Genomic DNA, 16,121 nt, shown 5'->3' with positions numbered 1-16,121 from the left:
GGAATATATAATATAGCTGTAAATATTATACTTCCTAACGTTTAGTAAAGAACATTGTATTATTTATTTTTAAAGATTTCTGTTTCTTATTTTCCGACTTACAGTTCTTAACAAAGTATTTTTCTTATAAAATATTATTATGTCGTGATATTGCATGCAATATTAGATGTCTATTTAATGATTGCACTGTTTCTGCATGAAAATATTATTATGCAAAGGGCATATTCACAGTTTAAATAATAAAAGTCCTTGTATATGAAGGGGGAAATTGAGCATATCGTATTATTGCGATTGTGAGAGGGACTATAGACATGAAGATCGTCAGTCTCTCAAGATTTCAGTCTGCGTCGCTATAAAACTCTATTACTATTGATTCTATCATTACAGTACAGTTATTTATAACGAAATTGTTTATTTCTCAAAGAGATTAACAACAATTAGTTTTCTTAATAACATTGAGTGTATAATTTGTTAAATCAATTAATAATAATTGTATCATTGCAATCTTACTGTTATTGGAAATCAGAAATAGAAAATGCAATATCTTCGATAAGTTACCTACGTCGTAAGAAACAATTCTTTGATGTGAAAAGATGGGCAAAGTTAAAGCTAAAATGTGCGTATTAGGATTTACATTTAAAATTTTATCGAGTTGCGGTTGCTGGATACCGGATTCTTGGACGTCTCCGCATAGACGTTTGATGTATCACGTGTACACTGTTTTTATACTCTTACTGATAAATACGTTTACATTGTCGCAACTTTTGGATATAATTTTGACCGTCAACAATCCGGATGATTTTACGGATAATTTTTACATGCTGCTTGCCATGATTGTTTCCTGTTTCAAAATGTTTAGTCTGTTAATAAATCGTAGTAACATCGCTACGCTAACAGACATTCTCATAAACGGACCGTGCAGAGCATGCGATCCGGTCGAAGTAGAAATACAACAGAGATACGACAAATTAATTGAGTAAGTATATTACAAAATAATTATTTTTTATTTGCATTTTACAGTTAATAATGTATTTAAGAATTTATAATCTTTGTACTTTATATTTTTTATGAAAAAAATTAATGTAAAATTTTATTAGGATCTATAATGACTTCTCAATTAATTATTTAATTTTTTATTAGACGGTATTATTTTTCAATGGTCAATTTTGTTAGGAATTTTGCAATATACTTTTTATTTATGTAGGATATAATATTATTCTTTTGACATAAAGTTAATATTTAATAATATATGTTCTTTTTATTAAAATTTTTTATAATTATACAAAATTAAAAATTTGTATCATTAATTTTTTAATTAAAAAATTTTTTCAATTAAAAAAAAAGAGAGTTAACATTATAAAACGCATTGAGTATTAAAATAAAACGCATGCAGCTACTTTACAGGACAAACACTCTATATTATATGATTCTGGTTGAATTAACATGCGCATCTACGGCGGTAGCATCATTGCTCACGGATTACAGGAAAGAAAAATTAACATTCAGAGCGTGGCTGCCATTCGATTACTACTCTTCGACAACGCTTTTCCATTTTACGTATTTCCATCAATTAATAAGTTTGACAGTTGGATCTGTCTTACATGTTGCTTGCGATGGTCTTATTTGTGGATTATTGTTGCATATATGCTGTCAACTAGAGATATTAAGTTGTCGTTTGAAAAATATTGTACATAATCCAAAAATACTTCGCAACTGTGTTATTCAACACAATCTTCTATTTAAGTTCGTTTTAATAATTATTATTATAATCAAATTTCTCTTATTCTTCTTTATAATTTCTTTGCGATTGTGCATAATTTTAAATTGAATCTTTTATGTATAAGCAAGTATAGCAAAATATTTTTTTTTTGTTTAAAGAACTATATTTGTATTTAATATATTTTTTGTGCTTTTCTACATTTAATTTTTATTTTTTTAAGTATATTCAAATTAAAAATATATATTCCGTAATAATTTTTTTACTATTGTATCTTTTATATAATATATCTGTTAAATTTTTTAATAAAATATGTTAAAACGTATTTAATTAATTTCAGATTTGCTTTTTTATTGAACAAAAAATTCAGATTTACTATCACCTTTCAGTTCATAGTAAGTACGTTAGTGGTGTGCTTTACTTTATATCAGTTGACCAAGACAAGTGGAAAATTTGTTGAATTAGGAATGTACATGTCGTGCATGTTGACACAAATTTTTTTATATTGCTGGTACGGAAATGAAGTCAAATTGAAGGTATGGGCTGTTTTGAAATAAATATTCCTATGCTAATGCTTCGTCTAATTTAATAACATTTTATATTAATAAATATACAAATAAATTACTGACAAATACGTGTATTTTATTTTTATATATACTAAATACAAAATTTTTTAAATGTTTAAAAATACATCTGTAATATCAATATTACTCATATGATTTTTTTATTTTATTTTAATAATACTTTATTATATAATATTAATAAATAAATGTCTTTTTTAAGTAGAGTCTACAATTAGTCAATGACTTATTTGAAATAGAATGGTTTACGTTAGAACAAAATACAAGAAAGGACTTATTAACAATCGCACTACGTGGTAAAATACCAATCGAATTTAGTAGTGCTTACGTTATACCCATGAATTTGGATTCATTTGTGGGTGTTAGTATAAACACAATATCACAATATTATTTTACGATAATTAAAAAAACGTCAATTAACTTGCTTATAAAGTATAAACTTTAACATATTAAATAAATTTTTTGAAATTGATGGAACAAGTTAACTTTGTATGTTGCAGTTGCTTAAGACATCGTATTCGACCTACAACATACTTCAGCAAACGCAAAATGACAAAGCTAATTAGAAAAACAATTTTGTTATATTTTCTATGTTATACAGATTTTTCTCAAACATATAAAATTGTGCATATAAAGTTAGGAATTAAAATAAATTGTTTCGTTCAATATATTGATAATTAATTTATACTTAATTAATTTTTATATAATCATTTTGACATATTAATTTAAATTTTGCATTATTGTTTGTATTACATATTTTTTGAATACTCAACAATTTCTTCATTAACATTCGGTTTGTATTCATATTTTTATTATCCACATATTAGTACCTATATGTACGCAGAGTTTTCTTCAATATAATTGGAAGTTATAAAATGTTCGATTAGTAACTGCCATCGCAAAGATCAATACGGAGCAATAAAATTTGTTACCACTTATGCTTCAATTTAAAAATAAATTAAATGTCTTCTGATATTACTATATGGAATATTGCATCATTTAGAACTTTTGATTATCAGCTTTGTACTCTGTAGCTTTACTATCTAATATTTTATTTCTTAAAAGGTAGATTAGTATGTCGAAATGAAATATTAGATCTATATTTATCAAATAGAAAAAATTGCATATGAGCAGCTGGGATACATAAAAATATTATTACATGAAGGACGTAACAATCTGAATAATAAAAATTCTGGCATGTAAAGGGGGAAGTTAAGCAAAGCGTATTATTATTGGGAAGATCGTAGGGCTATAGACGTTCTATGATCGTCAGTCTCCCTCAACAGTTCACTATGCACCACAATATTTTCTGAGAAAACATTTTTAATATAATATTACTTGAATTAGTAAATTGTGAAAATTGTTGACTGAGTTATAATTTTTAACTGTCAATAAAATTCATTGTATACGTACATTTTTAAATAATTATTGTATATTGCAAAATATATATCTGAAATTTTATTTAAAATAAGAACAAGTAAAGAAAATATTATAATCTCTAAAAAATGGTTTACGAGCATACGCTTTATTTAGAGAACAGTCATTGATAATTTCGACAGAAGCAAATTGAAAATTAAAAATGCGAATATTAGATGTTACGTTCAGAATATTAATGATTTGTGGATGCTGGGTACCGGATTCCTGGACTACACCGTATAAACGGTTAGTTTATCATGTATACACTATTTTCATAATGCTGCTTATACATACGTTTATGCTATCGCAATTAATGGATCTAATTTTGACCGTGGACAATGCCAACGATTTTACCGATAATTTTTACATGCTACTGGCAATGATTGTTTCCTGCTGTAAGATGTTCACTCTGTTGATAAATCGCAGTAATATTGCGATGTTAATTGATATTCTTGTAAGGAAACCGTGTAAACCGGTCCAGTCCGATGAAATTGAAATTCAGCAGAAATTCGATAAACATGTACAGTGAGTATCATTAAACAATTTGTGATATATAAAATATATTAGTGTGCAAGTTAATTCAGTACCATCTTTTCATAAAGTTTTAAATGTATTTATAAAAAGTTAAATAGAAATTAAATATGATTTGAAATAATTTCTAATATTTTTTTATAATTTTGTTTTTCTATTTATCAAGCATACGTCCATACTTGCAATTGCAAAGAAGTGGGAAAGTAATTTTGAAACTTATATAGGACATCGAATGTATAAAGACGCTGAATTAACTTGCACACCTAATAATTACATAAACAAACATTTAAGTAGCATATTATGCACAAGTTTTAGAAATCAATTTTGTTGATTTTTTTAGCCATAATAAGTTAAATTTATTACTTTTTAAATTAATTAAAAATGTTTAGAATATTTAAATATTTTAAAATATTTACATAACTTGCATATTATGTATATGATAATAGTTGTTTATAATTTTTATAATAATTTTTTATTAAGTGATAATGCTTATCTGGCTTATGTATGTTAATTGTGATACCGTATTATGGCTAGCTTTTTTGACATAAAAATAAGTATATGATTACAAAGAAATATCGTAAACTATAAAGCTAACATTCAAGTAAAAATTGAATTAAAAATGAAGCGGAAAAATCTCTGTAGTCATCTTATAGGACAAACACGCTTGTATACGCGTTTTGGGTTGAAACAACATGTCTATGCATTGCCGTGACGTCATTGCTGACAGAATTCAGGAAAGGAAGATTGACATTCAGGGCATGGCTGCCCTTTAACTATTCCTCATCGTTACTGTTTCGCATCGTATACGCGCACCAATTGATAAGTCTGACAGCCGGATCTGTTCTCCATGTTGCTTGTGACGGTCTAATATGTGGACTGTTGGTGCACATTTGTTGTCAGATAGAAATAATCGAGTGTCGTTTACGAAAAGTTGCGCACGATCAGAATATTCTTCGCGAATCTGTCTTGCAGCACAATCATGTATTCAAGTTGGTTTTACGCAATTGATATTACATATACGTACAATACAAATAATTTACATGTATCTCTAACATTAGAATGCCATTATTAGTAACTATTATTTGTATTATTTAAAGAAGAAATAGAGTATGATTTTTCAAACTTTTGGAAATAATAAATATTTTTGTTACACTATATAATTTTACATTTTTAATTAATAACTTTTTTTATTTATACTTTTTTACAAAATATTTTACTTTATTCAATAATTCTCATAACTGAAATTTTCACGTTATATTTAAAGAAAGTTAGATTATTCGATTTGAATTTTAGATTTGCCCATTTGGTAAATGAAAAATTTAGAGTGACTATCCTCATACAGTTTATTGTGAGTACATTGGTAGTATGTTTTAATCTTTATCAATTTACGAAGTCAACTGCGTTAAGAGCACAGTACATTCAATTAATAATGTACATGGGCTGCATGTTAACACAGATCTTTTTTTATTGCTGGTATGGTAATGAAGTTATGTTGAAGGTATGTATATATATTTGAAACTGATATTCTTTGTAAGAGCCTCTCGCATAATTATTGCAGAAGAAAAAAATTGTAAGATAATTATATTTGTTGTTACATGTGTCACCCTTGTAAACAATAATAATGTGACATAAACGGAAAGATGGTATTAACGAACCGCAAATGCTTTGACACTCGGATTGGGTGATTCCTTCTCAGTGCAAAAATATTCTTATTGTCCAACCTCTTCTTATTTAGTTATAAAACTCTATGTTTTCCAGCTCGATTATTCGCTCTATAATCGTAAGTCATTTGATTTAAAAAATTGAGTTATCGCGTCTTTGCCATTACTAATAAAAAAATTTTTGGTATAAAAAAGTAACAGCTGTAAACCTGAATAATTTGAAGAAAATAAGAAAATAAATAGAAGTTTTTCGTTGGTTACTGTAACATTTACACTCACGTAAAATAGAAAAAAAAGAGCAAACTGCCAATCTATGATGGGTCTCTATGCTTTTACAAGAGTTATTTCATAGGCGAGCAAAATATATACACAAGCAATTACACACTTCTATTTTTCAACAACGGCGATACATCACCAAACCGAGATGTAACGGTATTTCTCATCTCGCCTTGAAATCGTTAATAACCGCAAAGAAATTTTGTGTCACTTTGCAGATTTAAGCTATTAGGCTGCATTTTTATGTGAATAGCTTTTGATACCAAGCATTTATTAAGATGAGCTTCTTCATCCAATATGATAGTATTATTCCAGTTGAATTTATGTAGATATTTCTTGCAATGCTTAATGATAATTACCGCATGTAACAACAATACTTAAAAATATAATTTGAAAAATATCTTGCAATAAATTTATTCCACAATAATTATGCGAGAGGTTCTTACGGCAATCTTATACTTTATTTAATTTAGTTAATTATTCAGAGCTAAAATTCTCTTTTAATTTTATATTGTTTGTTATTGGAGCATTTAATATCGCATGCTGCGCATAAAGTAAATAAATAATAGGCTTTAAATTGTTAAATATAGAGTCGTCATCTGGTCCACAGCATATTTGAAATGGAGTGGTGCGAATTAAATAAACATACTAAACACTCTTTATTAATGATTATGAGACGAAGTTCAAAGCCAATCGAGCTCACCAGTGCTTACGTTATCTCGATGAATCTCGATTCATTCGTGGGTGTTAGTGTCAAAATTTATTGTATAAATAGCCAAAATTATACAATAAATAATTTAATATTAAATCTATTTAAATTAATTTCTTTTAAAAGACATTATTCAATAAAACGTAATTAAACGAAACAACATTATTAAACGTAGAATTACACATTATATTAAGAGTAAATTAAATATTTAATAGAGGAAGATTGCTAATATTGATATACTACTTTGATTTTAGATTATACAAAAACTCCTAAACAAAAGTTAAAAATAAACCTTTGAAATAAATATAAACTAGAAAGTATCTTTACATAGTAATAGTAGAATTTAGACACAGTCCTGTAATAAAGGAATTAATTATGAATTAAATTTATAAACTAGATAAAAAAATATATTTTTATAGTTAAATATGCAATTTATCAAAAAAAAGATACTTATAAATAAATTGTAAATTGTGCAATAACATATTTATCAACATGATATTTATCGATGTATATGACATAAAAAGAAGTGTACCGGTTTACGTTACACGATGAGTTTATGTTTAAAACCGTACTATAAAAAAAAAAAAAGAAAAAAAAACAGAAAGATGTAAAGAAAACAATTTTATAAAAGTACAAACATGTAAAACGATATTAAAATATATTCACTATTGTTTGTTTAAAATAAGGAATTTGTAACAGAAAGCCATGTAATTTTTATTCTTGTTTTTAAAGAATATATTTTTATAGATTTTATATAAAAAAAGAGAATGTATGAATTATGGATTTTTTTATTTCTTTAATTATCTTAGCAGATCATGTTTTTAATATTTATTAATATATTTCAACGTTTAGTTTCTGAGAAATAAGGAAGTGTCATTTTAAGAAGTCTATGTCAATATTAGCAACTTTCCTTTACATTTTGCATAAATAAAATAATCACGCATGAAATACAAATTTAAAGATAAAACATTAAAAGACATTTTACATATTTTTAAATATAAACTAATTTTCAGTATAAACAAATGTCGGTTATATGTTCATTTAAATGTCCTTCCTATGCAAACAATAAGTTATTTATATAAATGTTAGTTGTAATATCTTATTCAACAATGTAATTGTTATGTAACACACTTGTTATATAATAGTTACATTATTAAACAGGAAATTATAAATAACATAAGTAACTTGTTACTTATATAAAATGTTACGGAAAGTTTGTGCCGATTTTCTAGAAAAATTTGAATTAAAAATTTTGGAAACAGTTCGGAAACAGTTGCCAATTTTTAACCTTGGTGCGATCTCTCGAACTGTGATTTGCCGATCGGAATTGATTGTAGCTGTTATTTGATCAACATTTGTGATAATTGGCCAAATAGAACTTCAATTTATTTTTTCTGAACGAAATTTAGCGAACCACTTCTGACACATGCGTTTGCTTACAGCATCCTTTTCGTACACAATACATATTTTTTTTCGAGTTTGTGTCGCATTTTGCCTTAACGAAAATTAAAAAGCATAATGCACCGAAAAAATACATTATTTCCTTTCATCTGCAAACTGATGCCAAGAGGAATGTTTTTATTTAAATGTAATAACTAATATCACTAAATATGCGTCGAAATGTCACTTGTCAAAATACATACGCATCTGACACATTGCATTGAAATAACTTCCTCGAATTTGCCTTCAAAGTCATCTACGAAAAAAACGGCATAAATTTTTTGGACAACCCATACAATTGTAACTCGGAATTTTCAGAGTTAATTTAATAATTTTAATTACAGTTACTCAAGACATCGTATTCGGCTTACAACATACTGAAACAAGTGTAAGAGCAGCAGAAAGACAAAATAGAGGAAAAATACACTTTATTCCAATGCAAGTTTGTGACTAAAACGATTGCAGTTTATTTGATGATTAATATTTAGTACGTATTCAAAAATATTAACTTACGGTAAATAATTTTATTCGAAGATGATATATAACTCTTGTAATTACAATAGCATTTAAATAGAAATCATTATAGTATTTGAATAGAAAAATATTTAAAAAAATTTAAAAATTGTGTTGTTACTTAGAATATTAGAACCTTTACCTTTACTGCAATTGATTATACGATGTTGTTTTACATGCACGTTAAACGAAATATACTCGTACGTATTTGAGTGTTATTTTACTACATGTTATGTGCGTACGTCATATAGACTATCAGAAATCAGAAAGCAGCAGAAATCAATACAAGAGAGAAAAATTTGTCATCTGTATAGCAATATGACAAATTTACGCCGCACCTTCATGAATTAAATATCTTTCGGTTGAAGTATACGTTGAAGTATTGTCAACGTTAATACTTTATGAAGGGAAGGTATGCAGAGCTCGGTTCGTGACATTCGAGGGTTATTATTTTTTATTCCTTGGCTCTGTTTTCTAACGTGTAATAACACAAAACACAATTCTCATGAAGTACTATTATGTCATAATATCGTAATATTATCAAGTCTGCGTTTAGCCGTCTGTATGAAAGTAGTATTTTGTGAAAAGCGATTGTAATTTACTGAATAATAAAGTTGTCGAAGGGAATAGTTGGATAAACTGTATTATTGCCGAAAGACCGTGAAGTTATAGGCAGACGTTTGAAGAGCGTCAGTTTGTCGCAAGATTTTATTGCGCGTATCAAATTTTATAACGAGATTATTTGTCTTATCATATGAACTTTCTCATATTATCTAATATCATACAAGAAAATTTTTATTTAAAATGTAATTTAGTTACCATTTTACGTTTGTTTCTGTATATACATTTGTGAGCGATTAATTTGGTGAGTACTTGTGCTACAGAATTGTTGAAATTTAACTGATTAATTTTAGAATAAAAATTGTTTTTTATTTCAATTTTTTAAGATTCAAAAAGATAAAAAAGAGAGATATATGTGTTTTGAATATACCATATGTGTGTATAAAATATAAAATAAATTATTTATTATTATTATTGTGAAGGAAATACATTAGTAGACAACATCGAAGAATATATACATATTAAAGATGCTTATACTGGCATTAACATTTAAAATAATGGCGATTTGTGGTTGCGCACGACTGGATTCCTGGCCAACCTCGTACAAACGGTTAGTTTATCATGTGTATACGATTTTCGTAATGTTATTAATACATACATTTATGCTATCGCAATTGGTGGACCTTATTATGATCGTCGATAATTCCGACGATTTCACCGATAATTTCTATGTGCTACTCGCTATGATCGTTTCTTGCTGTAAGATGTTCGCTCTATTGGTAAATCGCAGTAACATTAAGATGTTAATCGAAATTCTTACGAGTAAACCGTTCAAACCGGTTGAACCGGACGAGCTGAAGATTCGACAGAAATTCGAAAAACTCATACAGTAAGTATTTCGATTAGCTTGATAACTGCTGTATTGGACAATAATATATGCATAACTAAAGTATAATTAAAATTAAAATTAGTTGCACGATCTTATATTATTTTGGAGTGCTATTCATATTTTTTCACATTAATACTATTTTAAGTAAAAATTTATTTACAAAATCAAAAATTTTTTAAAGTTTAAGAATTTTTTTTACATTTTCTTCTACTTTATAAGTTACCATATGTTCAAATAACTAGACTAATACTCTAAAATTATATAAATGTAAAAATTTTATTAAATGTTATTTTAAGCTATTAAAATCTTTGTAGAAAAATTGTACTAACCCAGATAACAAATTGTGTTTCAGTAAAATCTCTTAAATTTGTAATTGCTTATGCTGCTTGCCATATCTTCGTTTTTAACGGTTTTGAACTGAAACAACATACAGAGATATTTGCATTGCTATATATGTATTGTTAGCAGTTTAACGGCAAGAAAGTAGCATTAAAGTTATCTCGCATTGTCAGCAATATGACAAAATAGCGGACTCAATTGTTACAAATCTAATAGCAATATATACTATAATGCAAGCAATATGTTAGCAATAATACAGACACGTTTCCATCTAGAAAACTTGAATTAGCTCTTGAAAATTCACTCTAGAGTTAAGTTTTTTTGCTTTTAATTCAGATAAACAAATAAAATCAAACGCGACGTTTATCCTTTGTTCAAAAATAAGTTTGGTTATTACAAGTAAAAGTAATGCAGTTGGCAGAAGTGAAAATTGTAATATTGTATGGAAGTTACAAAAGATTTTTGCAATGTTATACTACAAGTTTACGATAACGTTGAAATGTCCGCAATTTTAAACCTGAAAATCTTTACGACGTTGCGGACTATTTGAGATTGTCTACTGGTTTTACTAGTGGAAAAAACGAAACGCCAAGCCAGTAATTTTCACTTTTGTTAATTGCATTATTTTTACTAGTAATAATCAAACTCACTTTTAAACAGATTATTAATAATTGATGAAAATGTTGAATAAAAAGTGAAACGCGAAAACGTCTATAGTCATTTTACAGGTCAAATACGCTTCACTATACTATCCTGGTCGAGACAACGTGTCTATCTGTTGCTGTGACTTCATTATTAACGGAATACAGAAAAGGAAATCTGACCTTTCGAGGATGGTTACCGTTCGATTATACTTCGCCGCAACTTTTTCCACTCGTATATGCTCATCAATTGATAAGTTTTACAATGGGATCTGTACATCACGTGGCTTGCGACAGTCTCATATGTGGATTTCTGGTGCACATTTGCTGTCAGATAGAGATACTGGAATACCGTTTGAGAAAAAGCGCACGCAATCCCAACATTCTTCGCGAGTGTGTTCTTCATCACAACCATATATTCAAGTTTGTTTCCAACACTAGAAATAAATACATTTGTTATTATTTAGTTGTAAAAAAAGATCGGGTTGTATCGGACACCTTAAGCTTTTTTTCTTGTACGGCAAAAATTAAATATACATATATGATATTAAGCATTATTCTCATACTAAAACATTCTTTTAATCATATTTTTCTAAAATAAAAATAGTCAAGATTTTTACATCTATAAATGCATTACATTTTCCTACTTTTTAAATTGAAGGGTAGATCTTAATCTTTTAGAAATAATATAGCGATTTATATAATTTTTATGATTATAGTGTATTTAAAGCAAATTTTAATATTTCTAATTTTAATTTGTTTTGCAGGAACTGTACGTATAATACATTTTAATCTATCTCCTAAAGTACTTTTCCAATGTATACCTAACAGAATATTAATTTGAATTCTTTTATTTTTTTTATTTCTTATTTTCTTAATAGCTAATATTATGCTATCTTCTTTCCATTTGCCTCGTATCTTCCCTATTTTTATGCAGAACAAAAAATAGTAGTTAAATGTCAAGTTTTGCTAATTATAGATGCGTTCGAAAACATTATCTGAATGTCTTCGTGTATCATTTTATCTTTGTTTAACATTCGGTGAATAAGAATAAAATGCTCAGGGACACTCGAGTGATGTTTTCGAATGCAGCCTAGGTTATCTGATATGCCCAAATAATTTTTAACGTAAAAATAACGTGTGAAATAAGCAGCTTTATAAAATAAGAAGGATTTTAAACCTATAACTTAAAGAATAATAGAATGCTAGAATTATTAGCGGTGTATGGGTACCCGAAATTACAAGTACCCGAGTTTCGAGTCGGGTTGGGATTTTTTTTCTGGATTGAGTCAGGTCCCGAAAGTTCGTAAAGTTCGGGTACTCGAGACTTACGGGTACCCGAAATTGAGTCGAGTCCCAAAATCGGGTCGGGACTCGAAATCGAGACAAAATTCTAAAATTTTGTAAATTTTGAGTACTCGGATCTAAAGTCGTGTCAAGCAGTTGTCAGAGATTTAAATACTTTATACACTGATGCAAGAAAAAAATTACTGAATTTTAATAATCATTTGTTTGAATATTGCCCCAATAAAATTTTCTTCAAACGTAAATATATATTTATTTAGTACAAGGAGAGACTAATTTAATTATTATTTTTTATTAAGTAAATACTTATGTACTGTAAGTAAATATTTCATTGGCAGTATTCAAATTTAGTAATTCAATATAAACGAAATGCTTTACGTAAAATTAATAACTTTTTTCTCACATCAGTGTTTAAAATATCTAGATCTCTGACTGCTACTTGACCCGACTTTAAATCCGAGTACTCAAAATTTATAAAATTTTGGGATTCCATTTCGATTTTAAGTCCTGACTCAATTTCGGGATCCGACCCGATTCGATTTCGAGTCTCGACTCGATTTCGAGTACCCGTAAGTTTTAGATACCCAAACTTTACGAACTTTCGGGTCCTGACCCGATCTCGAAAAAAATTCTCGACCCGACTCGAACTCGAAATCTCAGGTACCCGCACACTCCTACTGTTTATACATATTAGTGAATAAAAAATGATATTTGACTTACATTTAATGATGTGACTGGTTGGTGAAATTATTTCATGCCAATATAAATAATTGTTACACAACAAAATGCATAATAATTTGCACACATCATTGCCTTTGTTGGAGAGATTTCTACTCTCAAGTACAGAAAGACTTACTAATAAGATGATATTGTTATACGCGTCTAAAATTTTAAACAATTTATGTTCAATATCAGCCGTTGTCCGATACTACTCGACCTTCTTTTACGATATATTCATACATAGCACAAATTTTCAGTATTATTTAAAAATATCAACACTTAGGTTTTTCAAGGTATGAAATTTTTTCTATCAGATACATTTGTTTACTGAATTATACATACTTATATATTTTTAATTGATGTATATTATGTACATTAATTAAAAGTTTTTATAATTTTTGTGCGATTTTTATCTATAAATTTTGTACGATTTTTATTTTACGTTTCTTAAGTTTACATGTGTATATGTTCAATTTTAAAGTAATTTTTTATTAATTTTAGGTTTGCTAGTATAGTGAATGAAAAATTTAGACTAACTATATTTATCCAGTTTGTTGTGAGTACATTGGTGATGTGTTTTAATTTGTATCAATTTACCAAGTCAACAGCATTAAAAACAAAGTATATGCAATTGATATTATATACGTGCTCTATGCTATCACAAATCTTTTTTTATTGTTGGTACGGGAATGAAGTTAAATTAAGAGTATGTGGATTATTGAAGATCTATTTATTGAATATCTATTTTTATTCAAATTATTTAGTATAAGTTATAAAAGATAAAATAATTAGTAGATATTTAATTATTAAATATAGAGTCGGCAGTTGATAAATAATGTATTCGAAATGGAATGGTTTAAGTTTAATGAAAACGGTCAAAAAGCTTTACTAATGATCGTGAGACGTGCTGCAGTACCAATCGAATTTACAAGTGCCAGTGTTATTTCTATGAATCTGGATTCATTTGTAGGTGTCAGTATCGAAATTTTTCACTTTATAATTAAACAGAGGCTAATTTAAGTTTCGATATCAAACATATTTTTATCTTTCTTAATAAAAAATCTTTTTAAATTAAAATTTGATTTATGTTAATAATAATTTAAATGTTTAGTGTATATAATAAAAAAGAATTATAATTAATCATCTATTATAAATGTATTTAAAAAAATATAATGTCAACTTGTTCAAATAACGTTAGAAATAATTTCTGTTTTAGTTGCTTAAGACGTCATATTCAGCTTATAACATACTTCAACAAACGCAAGGATCATAATGGACGCATTCAGTAGCAAAAAAAGAATCACATTGAACATATGTAGGAGTAAAAATATCGGTGACATATTATACAATGTGAATCCATGTCACAAATATGTGGACATAAATATCTTATATATATATATATATATATATATATATATATATATATATATATATAAAGTTTTATTTAATACTGATAATTAACTCTTGTATTATTAATATCATAAACAAAAAAAACTGAAATATTTGTATAATAATTTTTAATACCTTATTTTAAAATGTGAGTTTTATTTACATTGCATGATTATAATTCTATTACATAACCATACAAAAATAGACTTTTTTTCGGGACCTGAATAAGCAAAATATTTTCTGATGAACTTTTGGTCGCTGAAAACAAATTCGGCGTAATTGGCTATTAATATATATAAATTAATAATTCATTATATTTTTATCTTAATTCGTAAATTTGATATTTTTATACGGTTTAAAAAATTTATGGAAAGGTTGCCTAAATCTTACAGCATGTTACAAAACAGTTTATAATAAATTAATATGTTACTGGTAAAAGGTTGTTTAATCTTTTACCAATAACATTAATTTATTATAACATTATTATAATTCTTTTTACAAGTATTTGAAACATCAAGTTAAATTTTCAACGTTCATTTCTGTATAAATCAGTACTAAAATAAAAAATATTTTGAGTGAAAAGAGCATTTGGTAACTATTCTTTACTAAGCATTAGCAATCTTTTCTTACGTATATATTTGTAGAAATATATTTATAAAATGAATATTGCGGTTCGATGTTATGACTTTATAAATAAAAGAAAATTAAAAGGAAGGGTGATTGAAGTATTATAAGTATTATCGATGTATGAGAAACATCTATAGTTAAACAGGAAGTTTAGACTTTTAACTGACTCTCAAAAAATTTAAATATAGCAAGAATTTAAGTTTCGATATCGAAGATTATATATTATCCGAGTATAATACTACTACGCTAATACTTTACAAAGGTATACTATAATCAACTATTCAATATTTTATTATCCTGTATTTCATTTACCCTACGAAAAACTTGTTGCATTATACTATACGTATATATAATTACCCTACGTCGTCTTGCGGCGTGCACGTAAATTTTGCTCTTGCATATGTACGTATTACATGTTGAGTTATAAAAAAATTATTTCATGAGAGAATTTGTGAGGGATACGTTGTAAAATAAATAATAGAGTAATTGTCCATTGTGTAGGGTAAGAGTGTGGACACTGGATAGCCACAGCTAAGAAATTCGATCCGTAAGGCTATAGACAGTTGACATTCGCCAGTCATCCTAAAGATTTCATTGCGTGCTAATATTTATCAGTTATGGTTGTTTAAATCAAAATATTTTTTCGTAGTAATTTGATTTTTTTAATTTTTTAAATTCTTTATGGTAAATATCTATAAAAATATTTACTTATAATTGTTAGGAAATTCTTTTAAATACAAAATATGTAAGTAACATAAGTAAACAATAAAAAATATAATTATTAAATTTTTATAAAAATAGAACAG

General features: G+C 27.0%; 2 protein-coding genes across 8 annotated transcripts; both read left to right on the top strand.

The window, feature by feature from the left end:
* The first annotated feature begins 280 nt into the window (after nucleotides 1–280).
* LOC105198469 lies at nucleotides 281–8,953 on the top strand. Its single transcript, XM_039452830.1, has 9 exons — nucleotides 281–976; nucleotides 1,405–1,743; nucleotides 2,058–2,253; nucleotides 2,504–2,734; nucleotides 3,872–4,239; nucleotides 4,899–5,234; nucleotides 5,539–5,743; nucleotides 6,773–6,928; nucleotides 8,676–8,953. Exons 1-9 carry the CDS (start codon nucleotides 594–596, stop codon nucleotides 8,721–8,723), a joined length of 2,262 nt encoding a protein of 753 aa, XP_039308764.1. The 5' UTR covers nucleotides 281–593; the 3' UTR covers nucleotides 8,724–8,953.
* A 531-nt stretch (nucleotides 8,954–9,484) lies between these two features.
* Nucleotides 9,485–16,048, top strand: LOC105198468 (odorant receptor 4-like). 7 transcript variants are annotated; one of them, XM_039453070.1, is made up of 7 exons: nucleotides 9,485–9,709; nucleotides 9,888–10,015; nucleotides 10,196–10,294; nucleotides 11,362–11,697; nucleotides 13,801–14,005; nucleotides 14,116–14,271; nucleotides 14,516–16,048. In XM_039453070.1, exons 2-7 carry the CDS (start codon nucleotides 9,933–9,935, stop codon nucleotides 14,570–14,572), a joined length of 936 nt encoding a protein of 311 aa, XP_039309004.1. In that variant the 5' UTR covers nucleotides 9,485–9,709; nucleotides 9,888–9,932; the 3' UTR covers nucleotides 14,573–16,048. The 7 variants fall into 7 exon arrangements, with proteins under 7 accessions (XP_039309004.1, XP_039309006.1, XP_039309001.1 ...); XM_039453072.1 differs by lacking the exon at nucleotides 10,196–10,294; XM_039453067.1 differs by having other exon boundaries at nucleotides 9,888–10,294; nucleotides 13,801–13,855.
* The last annotated feature ends 73 nt before the right edge of the window (nucleotides 16,049–16,121 follow it).

Source organism: Solenopsis invicta, chromosome 8 (assembly GCF_016802725.1).
Source record: "Solenopsis invicta isolate M01_SB chromosome 8, UNIL_Sinv_3.0, whole genome shotgun sequence".
NCBI lineage: Eukaryota > Metazoa > Arthropoda > Insecta > Hymenoptera > Formicidae > Solenopsis > Solenopsis invicta.
This window is presented reverse-complemented; position numbering and strand designations above follow the sequence as displayed.

What these genes read in the sequence shown, in the direction of transcription:
- LOC105198469 (XM_039452830.1), top strand. Translation starts at nt 594, where the DNA reads ATGGGCAAAGTTAAAGCTAAAATGTGCGTATTAGGATTTACATTTAAA. An exon ending in AGATACGACAAATTAATTGA is followed by an intron (nt 977 to 1,404) that starts GTAAGTATATTA and finishes GCTACTTTACAG; the next exon opens with GACAAACACTCTATATTATA. An exon ending in GTAATGAAGTTATGTTGAAG is followed by an intron (nt 5,744 to 6,772) that starts GTATGTATATAT and finishes TGTTAAATATAG; the next exon opens with AGTCGTCATCTGGTCCACAG.
- LOC105198468 (XM_011165177.3), top strand. Translation starts at nt 9,933, where the DNA reads ATGCTTATACTGGCATTAACATTTAAAATAATGGCGATTTGTGGTTGC. An exon ending in CATCACAACCATATATTCAA is followed by an intron (nt 11,698 to 13,800) that starts GTTTGTTTCCAA and finishes TATTAATTTTAG; the next exon opens with GTTTGCTAGTATAGTGAATG. An exon ending in ATCTGGATTCATTTGTAGGT is followed by an intron (nt 14,272 to 14,515) that starts GTCAGTATCGAA and finishes TTTCTGTTTTAG; the next exon opens with TTGCTTAAGACGTCATATTC.